The 16,570-nt window shown below is 38.3% G+C and overlaps 1 protein-coding gene across 1 annotated transcript in view; it reads left to right on the top strand.

Moving 5' to 3' along the window:
• The window catches only part of lamb1a (laminin, beta 1a), a 37,428-nt gene extending 24,079 nt beyond the window's left edge, over positions 1-13,349 (top strand). Inside the window, exons 22-33 of the mRNA XM_022672238.2 lie at positions 397-614; positions 852-948; positions 5,703-6,072; positions 6,923-7,107; positions 7,298-7,539; positions 8,892-9,098; positions 9,202-9,346; positions 9,957-10,164; positions 11,403-11,544; positions 12,011-12,187; positions 12,315-12,474; positions 12,905-13,349. Of these exons, the coding sequence (XP_022527959.2) occupies positions 397-614; positions 852-948; positions 5,703-6,072; positions 6,923-7,107; positions 7,298-7,539; positions 8,892-9,098; positions 9,202-9,346; positions 9,957-10,164; positions 11,403-11,544; positions 12,011-12,187; positions 12,315-12,474; positions 12,905-13,044 (2,291 nt within the window). The 3' untranslated portion in view covers positions 13,045-13,349. The remainder of the gene's footprint in view (positions 1-396; positions 615-851; positions 949-5,702; positions 6,073-6,922; positions 7,108-7,297; positions 7,540-8,891; positions 9,099-9,201; positions 9,347-9,956; positions 10,165-11,402; positions 11,545-12,010; positions 12,188-12,314; positions 12,475-12,904) is intronic.
• The last annotated feature ends 3,221 nt before the right edge of the window (positions 13,350-16,570 follow it).

The following is a 16,570-nucleotide window of genomic DNA, read 5'->3' as shown; positions in this document are numbered from 1 at the left end:
TCTCAAAAGACCATAGTTTCTTATTCTTCTATAAAAATTATAATTGAAGTGCTACAGAAATATGTATTTGTCCAACAAGTTCCTTGTCTGTCTTGCACAAAAGAAATGTCGTATTTGTCTGGAGGGCCAACTCTGGAATAGTTTCAAGGTTTTGCAAAGCTTCTACAAAGACAGCTGAGACTATAAGAGATTTCTGTTTTTAGTTTTGTACTCTATATGTTTATGTTAATGGGTGAATACATTTTCAGGGTCTAAAATTATATCTATAACACAATAAGGTGCACAACAAAACAAATCTGCTTTAAAATTGCTTACATGTACTGTTGCTGTATAATCATGTTACAGCCCAATAACACAGCATTGTAACATTTTTTACTTTGTGTTGTGAAATTGCAGGGTGTGTGTGTAACCACATGGGTACCAGGAAGGAGACCTGTCCCTCTGTGGGCGAGTGCCACTGCGACCTGAGCAGTGGCCAGTGCCAGTGCCTGCCTAACGTGGTCGGACAGCACTGTGACTTGTGCGCTCCAGATACTTGGAACATGGCCAGCGGACGAGGCTGTGAGGCCTGTGACTGCGACCCCAATCACTCCTTCAGCTCCTCCTGCAATGAGGTAATGAGGGTTTTTTTCCTGACATGTGTTAGCAGTAGTGCAGTAATTGGGGTGGCTGTAGACTATGGCAGAAAAAATGCATGGAAATTGGTGTAGTTATTGGACACTTAGATGTTGGTTGTGTTAAAACATTTTATAACTTATAAATGCTTATAATGTCTTTCCTTCATAGAAGTAAACATGCATAAATATTTATACAGCTTGTGTAAGTGGTTTGTTTATGTTACTCTTTTATAGTTAAGTGGACAGTGCTCGTGTAAGCCTGGGTTTGGAGGAAAAACATGCAGAGAGTGCAGGGAGCTGTTCTGGGGTAACCCTGAGATCAAATGTCATGGTAAGTTCTGAATATTACACTGTTGATAGCACTGTTGATACACAGACATGCCATGTCAATTCATGTGACATGACAAAGTATGATGTCCCATGATTTTTGGCATGTCACATGGAAATTAAGAAACACAGCACTGATCTGGGCAATATATGTGTGAGGATTCCTGTCTGCTTGAATGGCTTATCTCTATTTGCATGGACAATTCTAGCCAGACACCACCAGTCACAATCGTTACCAACAACTGCGCTGTAGGGCTGCAACTAATGATTATTTTGGTAGTCGACTAATCTTATAATAATTTTTCCGATTAGTCGATTAGTCAACCATTATTTCTGCCATGTTCTCTCTAAAAAACAACAGAAAAACATCTAAACATGAGATTTAAAAGGCATTTAAATGTCCAGATGTTGTTTAAACATGGAGAGTGAGAAATCTGTTCTGTTTGGGCCCTTTTGGAGACACAGACTGAGTTGAATGTAAACTGTGTAAGTGAGCCTGTTACCCAGCACTTTGTGTAATGCAGCACTGTTTTAAATTAACGATAAGTCCGGAATGAAATTTGTAGTCGACAAGTTTTTTTAAATAATCATTGATTATATCGACTAATCGTTGCAGTTCCACTGCGCTGTCCACTATGGGTGGTAATGCCTTATATAATGTTTGTCTGATACACAAAAGACACTGTGGTTCATGTGGTCCATCTGGCACACACTATCAGATCTTACTTAAACTATGCTAGGATAATCATGAGCACGCTGGCCAGTTTTCAACTTCACTCACAAGTCACCACCTCACAACTTATACAGATGTGGGCGTTCACAAGACATCCCCTAAAATAACACTACATCATGCAAACATTACAGACTTTTATCCCATGGAAGTTCAGTTCTGATCCATAAGAACATGGAATGGCTACATATTGCCACAGTATAGATCTAAGTAAGTTCTACATGCTCTGCTTGATTAGCTCCAGATGTGCTTTAACATGACAAGCTTTGTGATGCAGAGGCTGGATCTGTCCGAGCCTCCTAATATAATTTCCTCCATTACAATACACCTTTGTTTTGTTCTAGTGGGTTTTCCCCACAGTGGTCTTTAGTGGCTGATGCAGTGCATGTCTGCAGAAAGCACTCTTTGTCCCCGACAGCACTGGAGTGAAGCAAAGCACATCTCGCGACATGCTGTTAGAAGCCCAAGATTTGATAAAGAAGTCAGTGATGCCTTAAAGGCTTATCAAAGAAAATCTATTGAGAGGAAGATTGAGGCACTTGATGAAGAAGTGACAAATGTATTTAATTCATAGCAAAGGGACACTTTTGCAAGCTGATCCTAAGGATTTTTTTGAAAGCCCCTGAAGTGTGTGACAACCCAGCAGCTTGCACTGTTAGCAATAATGAACATTTCAGACATATCTGCACTGAATGAGCTCTCCACTCTTTTTTTCTTGGTTTACATTCTTGGCTGAGTCTTTTCTCAAGCTGGGGGTGAAAGCTCCTTGCAGGAAGGCGGCCTTGAGAATGGCAGAGTTTGTGTTTTCTCCCAGCTGAAGAGTCAGTGTGTGTCGACAGAATCTCCTTCCCTGTTTGTTTGGCGAGGCCACACGCTGCACAAAGCCCCCCACCCACCCCAATGTTTCTCTAAGATCAAGTTACCCCCGACAGTATCCTTATGTGTTGACTTACCCTCAAGACAGCCCAGTCAGTTTCAGTGGAGGAATGAGAACTTTCTCTGTTCGGCTTGTTTTAGTGCACTTTTACTGTGAGACTGTGGTAATGCTTGTTATAAAAGCAGTGTATTGGCAAGAACTTTGATTTGAAATATAACACAGTACAGGAGTTCCAATTTCATGTATTGCAAATATATTGCAATACTATAAGCAAGGTGATACATTGCAGATGTTTTAAAAATAAGACATTTGTCATATATTGTCATATATTTATTTTTAACGCTATTGTAAGAGTGGGAGTACAACACTGCTATTGAGTAGCCACGGTTTAAACAAGATTAAATGAACCAATGTCTGCAAGCAGTTTGTGTAAACTAATGATAAAAATTTCGCCTCCTTCGCCTTGTTGCGACAATGTTATCTCCTTGAAGATGGAAAACAGAGGTGTGGAAATGAGGAAACTGTGGTGTTTCTCAAAGATACAACTGCCTAAAGTGTTCAGAACAAAAAACTCAGTCAGCTTGACAATTGGATTAGAGTACTTTTGTGTTGATTTAGCCAGTTTAAGTTGTTTTATTAAGACAGTACTGGAAGACCCTTTACTCTGGTTCAAGGAAACTTGTATGTAAATCTGACGTTATCACAGCGTTTTCACATGAGCAGAAAGGTTCAGGAAGCTTTTTATAGTTCAGGAAGCTTGTTAACACTGTCATGAATGTTAAAGAGCTGTAAAATTGCAGCCTGTAATTTGACTCTGGTGGAGCTGGTGAGTGGGTTGGCTGGGGGATAGTTATGCTCTTGTAAGTCTGTGTGTGTTAAACATTGACGTCTCCACACCTTGGCTGTGGTCTGTGTAAACAATGCTAAGGTAAATAGAGGGCTATTAACATTTTGAAATGTGCACTTTTAAGGCTTAGTGAAGGGTAAGAGTGTGTGTGATTTGATTTGGACAGCACACATAATTTCCACCTCATAAAACTTAGCTATTGTAGCTTCAGTATAACTGAATCTGTGAGCTGGAGATGGAGACCCCCAGGTCATTTCCACATTCTCTCATCATACAAACAAAAGGCCTGAACCACTGTCGTCTCCAGGGGTCACATTCACTGCATACTTCCAGCAAGACCCTCCCTGAGGCTCCCCTTTACAATAGCGGGATTAACCTCTGAGCTAAGCCCCCACTTCCACACAGCCTTTTGTCCATATTAGGACTCTGAGGTGACAAAGTCCTTTCTTGGGGAATGTGTGTGTGTGTCTGTGTGTGTGTGTGTAAACCACTTCAGGTTGGAATGCTTTTCAAGTAAATGAACTCTCCTGGACGGAGGCTGTGTGGGGGATGTGAATATAAACACATGTGGCAGAAGCTGGCTCTGTCTGTATTTGTTGGGCGGGGGCTTTTTGTATGTGTGTGTGTGTGCATGTGTGTGTGTGGCCAGTGTGACACACTGTTGCTATGTTTGCTCAGTGTTTTACACCTCACTGTGAGCTAGTTAGACCCCTTTTGTTCCCCAAACTCGTACCATGGTGCTGTATTAGAATGTGCTTCCTTCTTTTGGGTATTTCCCTCATCCTTCTTTCTTTTCTTTCACCGCCCCCTCTCTCATTCTTTCAGCCACTCATCAAGTGGTCTGTCAGTGTAGCACAACACACCTGTGATCACACCTGTGCCAAAATACCCTTTTGGCACCATGCCTAATACCAGTCATGGGCTAGTGGGGTATAAATGGGGTGTTCTCTGGGATGATGGAGCTCCATGATGCAATACTTTTTGGATGAGTTAGGAAGCAAGGTGGGGTGGTGGTCGTCCAACATCATGACCTCAATTAACATTTTGTAAATGCAAATCTTTACAGCAATGGTCCAAAATCTAGTAGAAAGCTGCTACTGGACACAAAAGAAGGACAACTCTTTCTAAATGCTGGATTTCAGAGGAAACAATGATTGGGGAGGTGTCCCAATACTTTAGTCCATATAGTGTTTTATATATAGGTACAGCTCTGGAAAAAATAAGAAACCACTTCAGTTTCTGAATCAGTTTCTCTGATTTTGCTATTTATAGGTATATGCTTGAGTAAAATGAACATTGTTGTTTTATTCTATAAACTACAAACAACATTTCTCACAAATTCCAAATAAAAATATTGTCATTTAGAGCATTTATCTGCAGAAAATGAAAAAATATATAAATTAATAAAAAGACAAAGCTTTCAGACCAAGTTCATATTCATAAAGTTTTAAGAGTTCAGAAATCAATATTTGGTGGAATAACTCTGATTTTTAATCACAGTTTTTATGCATCTTGGCATGTTCACCTCCCCGAGTCTTACACACTGCTTTTGGGAAAATTTATGCCACTCCTGGTTCAAACATTCAAGCAGTTCAGCTTGGTTTGATGGCTTGTGATCCATCTTCCTGTTGATTATATTCCAGAGATTTTTAATTTGGTAAAATCAAAGAAACTCATCATTTATAAGTGATCTCTTATTTTTTTTTCAGAGCTGTATATAAGGCACACATTATCTACACAGTTTACCTCAAGTGACAACTGGATTTTATTAGGGCTAGACAGTATTTAAATATATATTGTGATAAAAATAGTTCAATAAAGATGATAGATAATAGATTTTAACACATTCCTTAAGCAATATTTACAGAATATGTACAACCTTCATAGAAGTGCATATTAGATGAATGGAAAATGTATGTGTCTTTTTTTGTTTGAAACATCTATAGTGGGCATTCTCAGCAGTTGTTCTATGGCTTTTAAGTTGTTTAAATTAAAATGTTATAGTGTATTAACATAAATTAAGGAATATACTCTGATGTAAGTGTTTTTGCATATCAGTATATCTCAGATTTGATCTAAAATAAAGAGAAACAGGTACTGGAAGGTTGGTTTGGTTTGGTTTAATCCCCAGTACAGGCAGGGAATGTGAGTAGTGATTAGTAAAAGAACAGTGCTTTCTTCTCCCTCAGTACTGAAATCACCAAACCCCTAAACTGCTATATAATCATAAAAAACACAATATTAGGTTTTATCTTTAATTCAATACTAAATATTTATCTATGTGTGTTTGTGTGTGTTTTTCAGCATGTGACTGTGACCCCAGAGGAATTGCTGAGCAGCAATGTAACAAAGCCACAGGGCACTGTGTGTGTGTGGAGGGTGTGTCCGGCCCCCGCTGTGACACTTGCGCTCGCGGGTACTTTGGTGAGTTCCCGAACTGCGAACGCTGCCACCAGTGCTTCAGCGAGTGGGACATTATCATAGGAGACCTCACCAACCAGACCCACAGACTCATGCAGAAAGTCAACACCATTAAATCCAGCGGCATCACCGGACCCTACCAGGACACCATCAACAATGTGGAGAGGAGTGCTAACACCATCCGTGACATTCTGGCCCAGAACCCGGCAACCCAGCCACTCACTGAGATGCAGGCCCTGCTGGAGCAAGCTACGTACGTCTATACACACTTCATCTATGCACACATGTATCCAAGTACAGTGTAATTAAGGTTGTGCTCCAAAGAATGAAGGTGGTTTTGATATCTTAAAAGTAAGACTTAAAGCGACAGTCTGTTTTATCTTGTTTCTAAACTGAAGGTAGAAGCATTTCTGAGTTCAGAAGGGATCAAATATTGTGTTTAATAGGACCAGTGTGCTGGAACGACCGACCCTGCTAAACCTGATATATTCATTATAAAAACTGGGGTGTTGGGTCGCTTTTTGCGGGAGTTCTTCTGGCCACGTCAGAACAGCCTCCAAAAGAGGATATGGCTCTGGTTTTACTGCGAGCATGCTTATCGCTCGTTTTCTGTGCCACAACTACACACTCTTATCAGTTCTTTGTCTCATTTTCTGCACTACAACTATACACTCTCACTGCTTATTAGTTCTTTGGCTCTTTTTGCGCTACAACAGCATGCCCGCCCAGTTTAAAATGATTCTTCTGCACGCTCAGTGCAATTACCTATTCTCACCAGAGAGGGCTCCAAATCTCAAATCTTACAGACATCAGCTTTAATCAAGTATTAAACTCAACGATTATATGATATTAGAAGATTTTCATACAGTATTGAATATTTGGTAACTATAAAGAAACAAATGTATAAATTAGCTAGTTCTAAGAGTGACGAATTAGTGCTGCTGACAGTTCCTTCAAGATTAAGGGGTTAAAATGGGTTATTTTGACATTAAACAGTAAAGATAATGTTCAACCTCTGTTTTCAAAATCATGTTAAAAATATTAGGATGTATATGTTAATTTGGAAACTTTTATTGAAATTTTATTGAACTCCTTTCACTCAGAACCTTGATGGCTGAAATGAATGAGAAGCTGAATCAGACAGAGGAGTTCATGTCTCAGATCTCAGATGAAAACAACGGCACAAATACCAAGCTGGAGTCATTCAGTGAGGAGGCTCAAAAACTGCAGCGCACTGTCAAAGATCTGCAAGACCAAGTTGAGTTTATAAGGAACTCAGATGTGAGAGGTAAGCAGTATTTTTTATTTGGCTTTTTTTGGGGGGGGATTACGTTTATGTTTTATGTACACTAAACAATATGCGATAGTAAAACAACAATAAAAATGCTTTTTTAAAGAAGAATTGAATGCTTCATAACTGATTATTATTTGAAAGAATGTGCAACAGGAAATAAGCTCCTTTAAATCTCTGTGTTTAGGAGCGTCTGACAGCATTAGCAGGTACTTCCAGCAGTCTGAAGCAGCAGAGGCTCGTGTGAATGCCTCCGCCTCTGACCCGGAGAGCCTGGTGCAGCAGTCTGCCTCAGTGCGCAGGGAAACAGAAGACATGATGAACCAGACTAAAGAGGAGTTTAACAACAAGCAGGACGAGTATGCTACTGCTCTGGACAATTTAGCTGGTCAGCTGGAGACTCTGGACCTGTCTGATCTCAGTGAGAAGGTGAAGAGCTTTTTAAAGCTATAACAATGTATATATAAATATGTATAAAATATATGCTGTAATATATAATTACATTATTTAATTATTTAAAGTACACTTTTTACAACTGACCTTCTCACGAAGCAGCTCTACGGGACTTCAGTAATGGGGCAAGAGATTCACAAAACATAAAACATAAAACATGGATGGAAGGATGGATGGATGGATAGATGGATGGATGGATGGATGGATGGATAGATAGATAGATAGATAGATAGATAGATAGATAGATAGATAGATAGATAGATAGATAGATAGATAGAGAGCACAGTAAAAAGTATAAGACTATAGAAGATTCTAATCTGAGATTTGAAATATAAACTATACCTTAAAATATATAAATAATATATTTTTAAAAAATCTAAAAGAAGAATATATACATGAATATATACATACAAAAACTATACAAAGTGTGAAAGTAACCAGCCGTAGATATGAGGTAGTGCAGTAATAGTCAAGTCAAGTCAAGAGTCAAGACTTGACTTGACTATTACTTGACTAATACAGAATAAATAAAGTATGAGATAGCAGGTATCAGCAGATATGACAAATACTAAACATAAACCTGTGCAAGTATTGTATTTAGGTTAAGTGTGAGTAGTGTAATGTCCAGGAGTGGGAATGTACAGAATGTACAGTAAAGTGTCAATAGTCCTAGGGTGTAGATGCACATGTTACAGATTGTGAATATAGTACAGATAAAAAGGGGGGGAAAAGGAAAACAGGGACAAATTACTTATATTATAATTAAAATAAATTATAATTACTTATAGAAAAAGTTAAACAGGAAACAAAGCTAAGTAATAGATCTAATAGTTAGATTCTAAAGAGTTAGTCCATCTAAACTTCAGCAGTCAGTAGTGTTCAGTGGGCAGCTAGTCTGAGATAGATAGCAGGAGCAGGTGGGTGGGCAGCTGGTCTGACGTAGGAAGTGTGAGCAGGAGAGCCTGGCGGTCAGTGTAGAGGGGACAGTGTGTCTGATGCAGGTAGCAGGGGAGTGAGGCGGTCAGTCTTCCATTAGTATTACACCATATACCTGTCCAGACAAGTTGGCTTATTATGAATTTATACTCTTTTCCATAGTCATGAAAACCTGCACATTAACAGAAAGCATGATTTAACAACTTCTGATCAATTTTAGTATTAAATAAGTATTACTATGTTTATTTCTTAATCAGAATAAATGATAAACATGTTAATTATAGGCAATCTATTATTTTATAATAGAATAAACAAATACAATATTGATACTAAACTAGTCCCACTGTTTCGATGCTTATTCAGTGATTTACTCTATTTTGATCTCATTCCAGACCTGTGGCAGTCCTGCTGGCTCTGAGGCCTGTGCTGACTCCCCCTGTGGAGGCCTGGGCTGCGTGGATGCTGAAGGAATCAGGAAGTGTGGGGGCGAAGGATGTCTTGGCCTCACCACATTGGCCCATAATGCCTGGCAGAAAGCCAAGGACTTTGACCAGGACATCGTCAGTGCCATGCAAGAGGTCGACAAGCTCTCCAAGATGGCAAGTTAAACATAGTAACAAGGCTGTTACACCATCAGTGATTCTGTACGAATGCTTTCAAATCAAAAAGAAAAAATATAATTATATATTGCTATGTGTTTAGGTTTTGGAAGCGAAGGTGAAAGCGGACGAGGCTAAGCTAAATGCTCAGGAAGTTCTGCTGAAGACCAACGAGACCAAACAGCGTGTGGACCTCAGCAACGAAGAGCTGCGCAAACTCATCAAGCAGATTAGAGATTTCCTCACACGTAAGCTCATCACTTCCATATGAGACACCTATCTAACCAATCAGATCATACTTAGCCATGTGATAAGTTTAAAGCAACAATGGGTAGGTTTTGAGTATTTAAGGATTTAGTGACCCCTCTGGTGAGAATGTGTAATTGCATAGAGCATGTGAAACAGAGCTTTTAATGCAGGCTAATGTAAATAAATTGCTGCGTCTGAAATTCATTTCAAACAATATCATCGTATATTGTTTAGTTATTTTTTTTATTTATGAAATATTGTCAAAATGTAGAGAGCAAGAACACAAAACAAACCTATCAGACCACTCTTTTTTTAAATTTAATATCTTTAACATTATGTACAGTATAGTGGGATGGTTATTGGCACAACACTGATACCATATTATGCCCTTATTACTCAGAAATAGTACTACTTTAAATAAAAAGGATATCTGTTTTAAAGAAGGAACATTAAGAGACAGTCTGGATTAATGTTTTACATGTTTATCATGTGTGTATCAGACATACCTCACACTTCACATGGTTTACCTGTTCTGTATAAACTGCACTGAGCTTGATGTTTGGACGTCTGCTCCCCGCTGACCTTTGCTAATGTCAACAACATCTTCAGAAGAGGGAGCCGATCTGGAGAGCATTGAGGCGGTGGCTAACGAGGTGCTGCAGATGCAGATGCCCACCACACCGGCACAGCTGCAGAACCTGACGGATGAGATCCGGGAGCGTGTGAACAGCCTGTCTGACGTGGAGGACATCCTCAACCAGAGTGCTACGGACATCCATAGAGCTGAGGACCTGCTGGAGCAAGCCCAAAAAGCCAGGTCAATACATTTAAAAATCTCTACCTGACCCAAATCACTTGTACATCACTTGAATTCCCCAGTTATAGTGCTGATAAATATTCATGTAAAGAAAAAGTAAAGTGTGATACCTTCAAAGCTTTAAGTATTTCTTCTCCAACACACATATTCCACCTTATTAAATAAGCATCAAGTTCTTCATGAGCTGCAACAGGATGGCTTACACAGGATTATTGGTCTTATTATTATTTAAACTATTTAGCTTTGTCTTGAGGATAAACAAATGGATTTCATATTTAAAGGCTATCTTGCATGTTGTTTGACTTTGACACTGCAGAATGATTGCAGTGTGTTTTAGGTTAAGTATGTGGTGTGATGTCACCATCTAGTGGCTTCCCTGCAGTACAGCACAAGATTGGCATAGGCGATACTTGTGGCCCTAACTTGCACCCTGTGGAAGGTGCATTGCTATGTTACACCTCGCAAACAGTCTGTTTTCACGCCATTTAAATATCAAAAGTGCTTGTGAATATAGTCTAGAAATTAGATGTGTTTAGGCAAACGTTTAGGCTATCTTGGCAACAGAAAACACAGGTGGGATTGTTTTAAACCCTGACAACAGTCAACCATCATTATTATCATGACAATGCAGGAATTCAGGAACGCCCCCAGCGCATGAATACCTCTGCTTTTTACACACACAAAAACACACGGCAGCACAAACTCAACTTTTACATCCACAATAAACAGAATACTAAATAAAATAACACTGCTGTACCTGTAAATGGCCTGCTCACGCACCTTCACAGCGTGAACATGCAGGTCGGTTTCCTCTGATGAGAAGCGCAGAAACGATGCGCCGTTAAAATACCAATCCACAAAAGTCAGAGCAAACGTTAAAGGAACTCTATGTTTGTTTCACTGTTTACACACACTGTTTATTTCACATTATGGCCAAACACACCCATGATTAATTAAGAGAATTAGTACAGGCTTTTTGCTTGTGTCGAGCTGCATATGCCATTTTTTGTCTGATCTTATGATACCAAAGACACTTTCTAAATCATGCCATTGGACTCTCACCTGTAGATCACTAAAATGTAATGTAATGTTTATTATAATGTGCATACCCAATCATGAGTAAATGTGTGATTGTAAGTATGGTTGAGTTAATATCCATGAAGGGAGAATTGGTATAAACTCTGTTAAAAAAAGCTGGATGGCGCATGGAAAATTGGGACTCTTTTTGTTTATAACAGGAAAGAGGCAGCGGATGTGAAGAGCACAGCTGAGATGGTGCAGGAAGCTCTGGATCTGGCAGAAAAAGCTCAGACCACGGTGACAGAGGCACTGAAACAGGCCTCCACTGACATCAAAGGAACACAGGATCTGCTGGTGTCTGTAAGTTAACAGTGTTTTATATAAACTGCATCATGTTTGCTATGAGGCAGAACAGTTGTGGACTAAGCAAAACAAGTTGGAACCTGTCAAGATATTTAGAAGTTTGGAGTTGTGCATCAAGTGCAGTATTTCAATCTAAAATTATGGAAATGCCACCCTCAATGACATTATCCATTTACTGAAAAAGCTAAACCATACCTGCATGTAGCAAATAAAAAATAGGAATATAACTACACACTATATAACTACACATTTATGGTAATTTCATTGCAATAGCAGACCATGTTTTTTATAACACAAAAACAGTCTATAATCTATGATTGATGCTTACCTTGATTTAACAACTTTATAATCAGTTTATGACTTTTGGCATGTTGGTGTAATTGAGAATTCTATTCTTGGTAGATGGTAAACTGTATTGTGACATCAATAAGGTCTAATTTGACCTATTTTTCCATTCCAACAGGTGGAGTCAGAAACGGCTGATTCCGAGTTCAAGCTGAGTAATGCTACCGTCAGGCTACTACAGCTGGAGAGGGATGTAGCTCTGCTGAAAGAGAAAGCTCTCAATACCTCCATCAGTGCTGAGAAGACAGAAGAAGATGCAGATAGTATTAACGAGATGGCAGAGCAGCTCAAAAAGGTGCCTATATAAATTCTCAGATAAATTCATCATGTGTTTAGTATGGAGTAATTATATGTTGTATGCTAATTAGAAAGGTATCAGCTAAATAACTCACTGATTACTGTTTGTGTGTATTTGTGCACAGGATCTGGATACAGAGCTAAAGGATAAGTACAGTAGTGTGGAGGAGCTGATCACTGAGAAAGCACAGGGAGTGGTAGATGCTAAGAAAAAAGCTGAGGTGCTTCAACAGGAAGCCAAAGACCTACTGCTGCAAGCAAGTGACAAACTACGGCTACTTAAAGGTACATCCCCAAAACACTATTCCTCTCTGTGTGAGTGTTGAGCCCAGAATTGGTCCTGAGTGCAGACTCATTTATTCATGACAAATGTGTAGATTTTACCATTTCCAATATACCAAAATAAAACCATGGAGCAGATAGATTATAAATACTTTAAATGCAGGCGCGATAAAAGTAACACAATTAGACTACACCTTTAAAATATAACATTGTTAGGCCTACTTAATAAATGTTCATAGAATTTGTTATAAATCAGTACTGAATTATACTTTTTATATAATCAACACTATGTTTTAATTGCTTCTTTTATGACATTATAGCCTGACTCAATTATGTGCCAAAATCTTGGCACTAAAGAGTTACATGCAATTATCGCTTTCAGTTCGTTCAATCACACATATATTGTAAACTAACTGAAATATTATGCCTACAGATTTGGAAAAATCCTATGATGAAAACCAGAAGAAACTTGAGGACAAGGCCAACCAACTGGTGGATCTGGAAAAGGCTGTGAAAGAGCTGCTTCAGGAAATCAGCCAGAAAGTCTCTGTATACAGCACCTGTCTGTTTTAACAACCGGCTCATTAGGCATAAGACAATCATTGATATATTAGTACTACAGTAAATACAAATAATACAATTTTATATGCCAAAATAGAATGTAAGATGGATTTTAAAACTCCCTGAGCACAAAAAAAGATACTAAATGAATGTAAACTCAAATGCCCAATATGGCCATGTGACTGCAAAGGCCTCTGCCAGTTCATTTGATTGGTTTCTAGTCTATATTTTTAATTCAAATGCTATTGTATTTTTTCTACAGATATCTGGACCTAATTGTGTATGACAATAAAGCAAATAAAGCGTTCCAGCAAGCAGCTGCAGTCCAGGACATTTTCTTCTGCTTTAAAACAGAATTCCATCATTGGGTTTTTAGCGGACTGCATCAGTGAAGGACCTGTATTTACTAACCCGTTCTACCACTGAGTGAAAATGTCTGGAAATACTGGTGGTTCTGAGGGGTTTGAGAGTGTGTTTGGGTGGGTGTTGTATGGATTCAAACCATGTAGGTAATTTTGTACTTTTCTAAAAAAAATTAAAGAAGATGCATATTACTCTTAATGTTGCAGAGTATAAAATGAGACTCTATGCTTCACTAATTAATGTCAGGTAACATCAAAATGACAAGTTCCACCTTATGTATCAAATACACTTTTAAGGCCTATCATTTATATCTGCTTTAAATCTGTCCAACTGAATTGAAATTAATTTCATTCAGTGATGTCCTCTTAAATATCTTGAGTAATAAACATCAAGAGTATGTTAAAGAGCCTTCATTAAAGAACAGCACCTCCCATAGCAGCTGCTTGATCTGAAGGCTCAGTTCCAGCCGTTTGGACTGAAGTCCTGCTGGGCCGCAGCTGGGATTTGAAGCATGGGGTCCAACACAAGATGATAGATGTGCTGGTGCTCGCTCACAGTGTGGACATGGATCAATGAAGAGGCATCGATCCATCGATCCATTTAAGATCCATGCTGGACATCTTAAAATCTGTACATGTTTGTAGTCTGCTTCAGATCATACAATCTTTTAGAAGACCTTGTGCACACTCTGGTAACCAAATCTGTGAGATACACCATATTACCAAAAATATATGCATGTGTATATGCGTACTTGTAATATATACTTGTCTGCATTGCGATTGGTGGATTGGATGATTGGATGGAGCTTCTTAGCGATTAAGGCTCATTCAGTGAAGCTCTCTACATGCTTTTCTTGAGCTACTCCATCTGTAGTGATTGATTCTACAGAGAATTGCTTTCATGTAAGTGTTTCATATGTAAAAACAAGTGATTAGAGCACCTTAAAACACTGAGATGAACTCTTTATGAACAAAAACAGATTAAGTATGTCCCTATCCTTTTTAAAGCATCCATCCCTTCTCTTCCTCACTCCCACAAATAAAAACAGGGACTATAAGAAGGGCCAGGGGTAGTCTTGGTCCTCACCCTCACCACCACCATCACTAGACATTGAAAGAGTTAAAAGTGTTTTTTCTGGTTCTGCCATCTTAAGTGTGAAAGTGAAAGGCAGAATGGGAGCAGCTTAGTCTTTTTATAAGATCAGCTTCACTCAGTGATGAGGAGCTTCATCAAACCCAGTGCACAGTGCATCTAACGCTCTGGCTTTAGTGATAATGTGAGTTTGTAATGATTCCCAACATTTTTATAATTGTAACGAGTAACAATTCAGCACATAAACAATGTGCTGGAATAAAAGTATACAAGTATTAAACTCACCCAAAAATGAAAGTGGGGGAAAATATTACTCCAGTAGATACAGATATAGAATTTTAGTACCTAATTACATCAGTAAAGTAATTCTACTTCATTACTATACATCTCTGCTCAAAGGTACAGTTTTACTACGCTGTAAATAAATCCAACATCAATTTTAAATGACTTTTTATCAAGTAATGGGAGCAACAACAAATGAGTTGAGTCAGTAAGAAAACATTTTACATCTAACATCCAACGCCCTCTAGCGACTCACTGCAGTACAGTTGTTAACCCCTTCTGTTTCTAGTAATATGAAACGTTTAAAATATTCTTTTGTATTTTATCTACTCTAAAATAGCAGCTGTTCATGAGAAGAGGGAACAAAAACCCTGATACCTCTCATTCAACAAGAGGTTTAAAGAAGAATCTCACTAGATTATATTTTTGGACACTATCATTATCTCAGCAATGCTAAACAATACAATAAATCATCTTAAGTAACCTTTAAAATAAAAGTCGTTAAACACAGAGACAATTACATAACTAACATTTCTTATCATTTATAAAGTTGGTTTAGTTTAGTCTACATTCAGTGTACTGTATACTATGATTTTTATTATGAAGTTGAAAAGCTTTATGTGAAAATAATACATTAATTTAGCAAACAAAAATTACTCCACCAAAGAAACTAATACATTTTTATTGTTCTATACAAAACGGAATGATTTGATTTGAACTCTAAGGATTTCTCAATGAATCTATCAGGTGAGGTGCTGCGAGGATCAGCAGATTTTGTACAGGAGCTTGAAGTTCATCCCATTGGCAGTTCTAGGGGCGGGGCCACAGGGGCATTGGCCCCAGCTGAAATTTGATTGGGCCCTAAAGTGCCCCTGTCCTGTCACTCATCTGCCCTGTGCCCGAGAGAGGTGATCAGGTTATAGGTGGCGGCAGTTCCAGGTCTAAACACTGGCGGCGCTAATGAGTAGTAGTAATGAGTAGTCCAGTGTGTCACTTCAGAAGAGAGATGCTGTGAACTGACAAAGTAAAAAAAAAAACGTTATAAAAAATTAGTAAAATGCGGGATTTTCTTAAATGCTGAACGTGTTTGGAAATATTTTGACTATGTTAAATTGATGAGGAGAGTTTTAAGTTAATTTTCGTCCAAAGGTTTTACATATATTTATACAATTTGTGACCATAATTGCAGATTATACACATATAGAAGCAAAAAAATAATAATAATAAGTGGAAGGATACGAGATTCCAGAAGCAAAATAAGTTAGCAGCAAAATTAAGTTAATTAAAAATTAACTAAGCATCTTAAAGGTATATATATTTATTTCTGTTTTTCTTTTGATTCTTTAACTTTTGATGGCAATTTTTTTGGTAAAACCTTTGCACACAATTAACTTCGTAGATTTTACTGTTAGCATTTTAAAATTACATTCACGTGTTTAAACATGATGTGACTGGTGAAATAATACTTGGTCCCTCTGAGAATATTTTAGGCCCTTGATGGCCCCTTACTCAGAAAATTCTAGATCCTCCACTGCTTCATTCACAGAAGTAAAACATGCAGTAGATAGATAGAGGTCAGAATTATTCAAATGCTTAGCACAGTCCCTAAAATTGTTTCACAAAAAAACAACCAACTAAAATTTCTAACATTTTTACACCGACTCTCACTGAGCGTTTTACCTGCCAGCAACAAAACCTTTTTGTTGCCACGTATACGGAGCAACATGGGGGCATCTAGTGGCCACATGCTGTTTTACATGTGTCAATGTTACAGTTAGTGTTATTGAAATACACATGGGAA

The sequence above is a fragment of the Astyanax mexicanus genome, chromosome 2 (assembly GCF_023375975.1).
Source record: "Astyanax mexicanus isolate ESR-SI-001 chromosome 2, AstMex3_surface, whole genome shotgun sequence".
In the NCBI taxonomy this organism is placed as follows: Eukaryota; Metazoa; Chordata; class Actinopteri; order Characiformes; family Acestrorhamphidae; genus Astyanax; species Astyanax mexicanus.
This window is presented reverse-complemented; position numbering and strand designations above follow the sequence as displayed.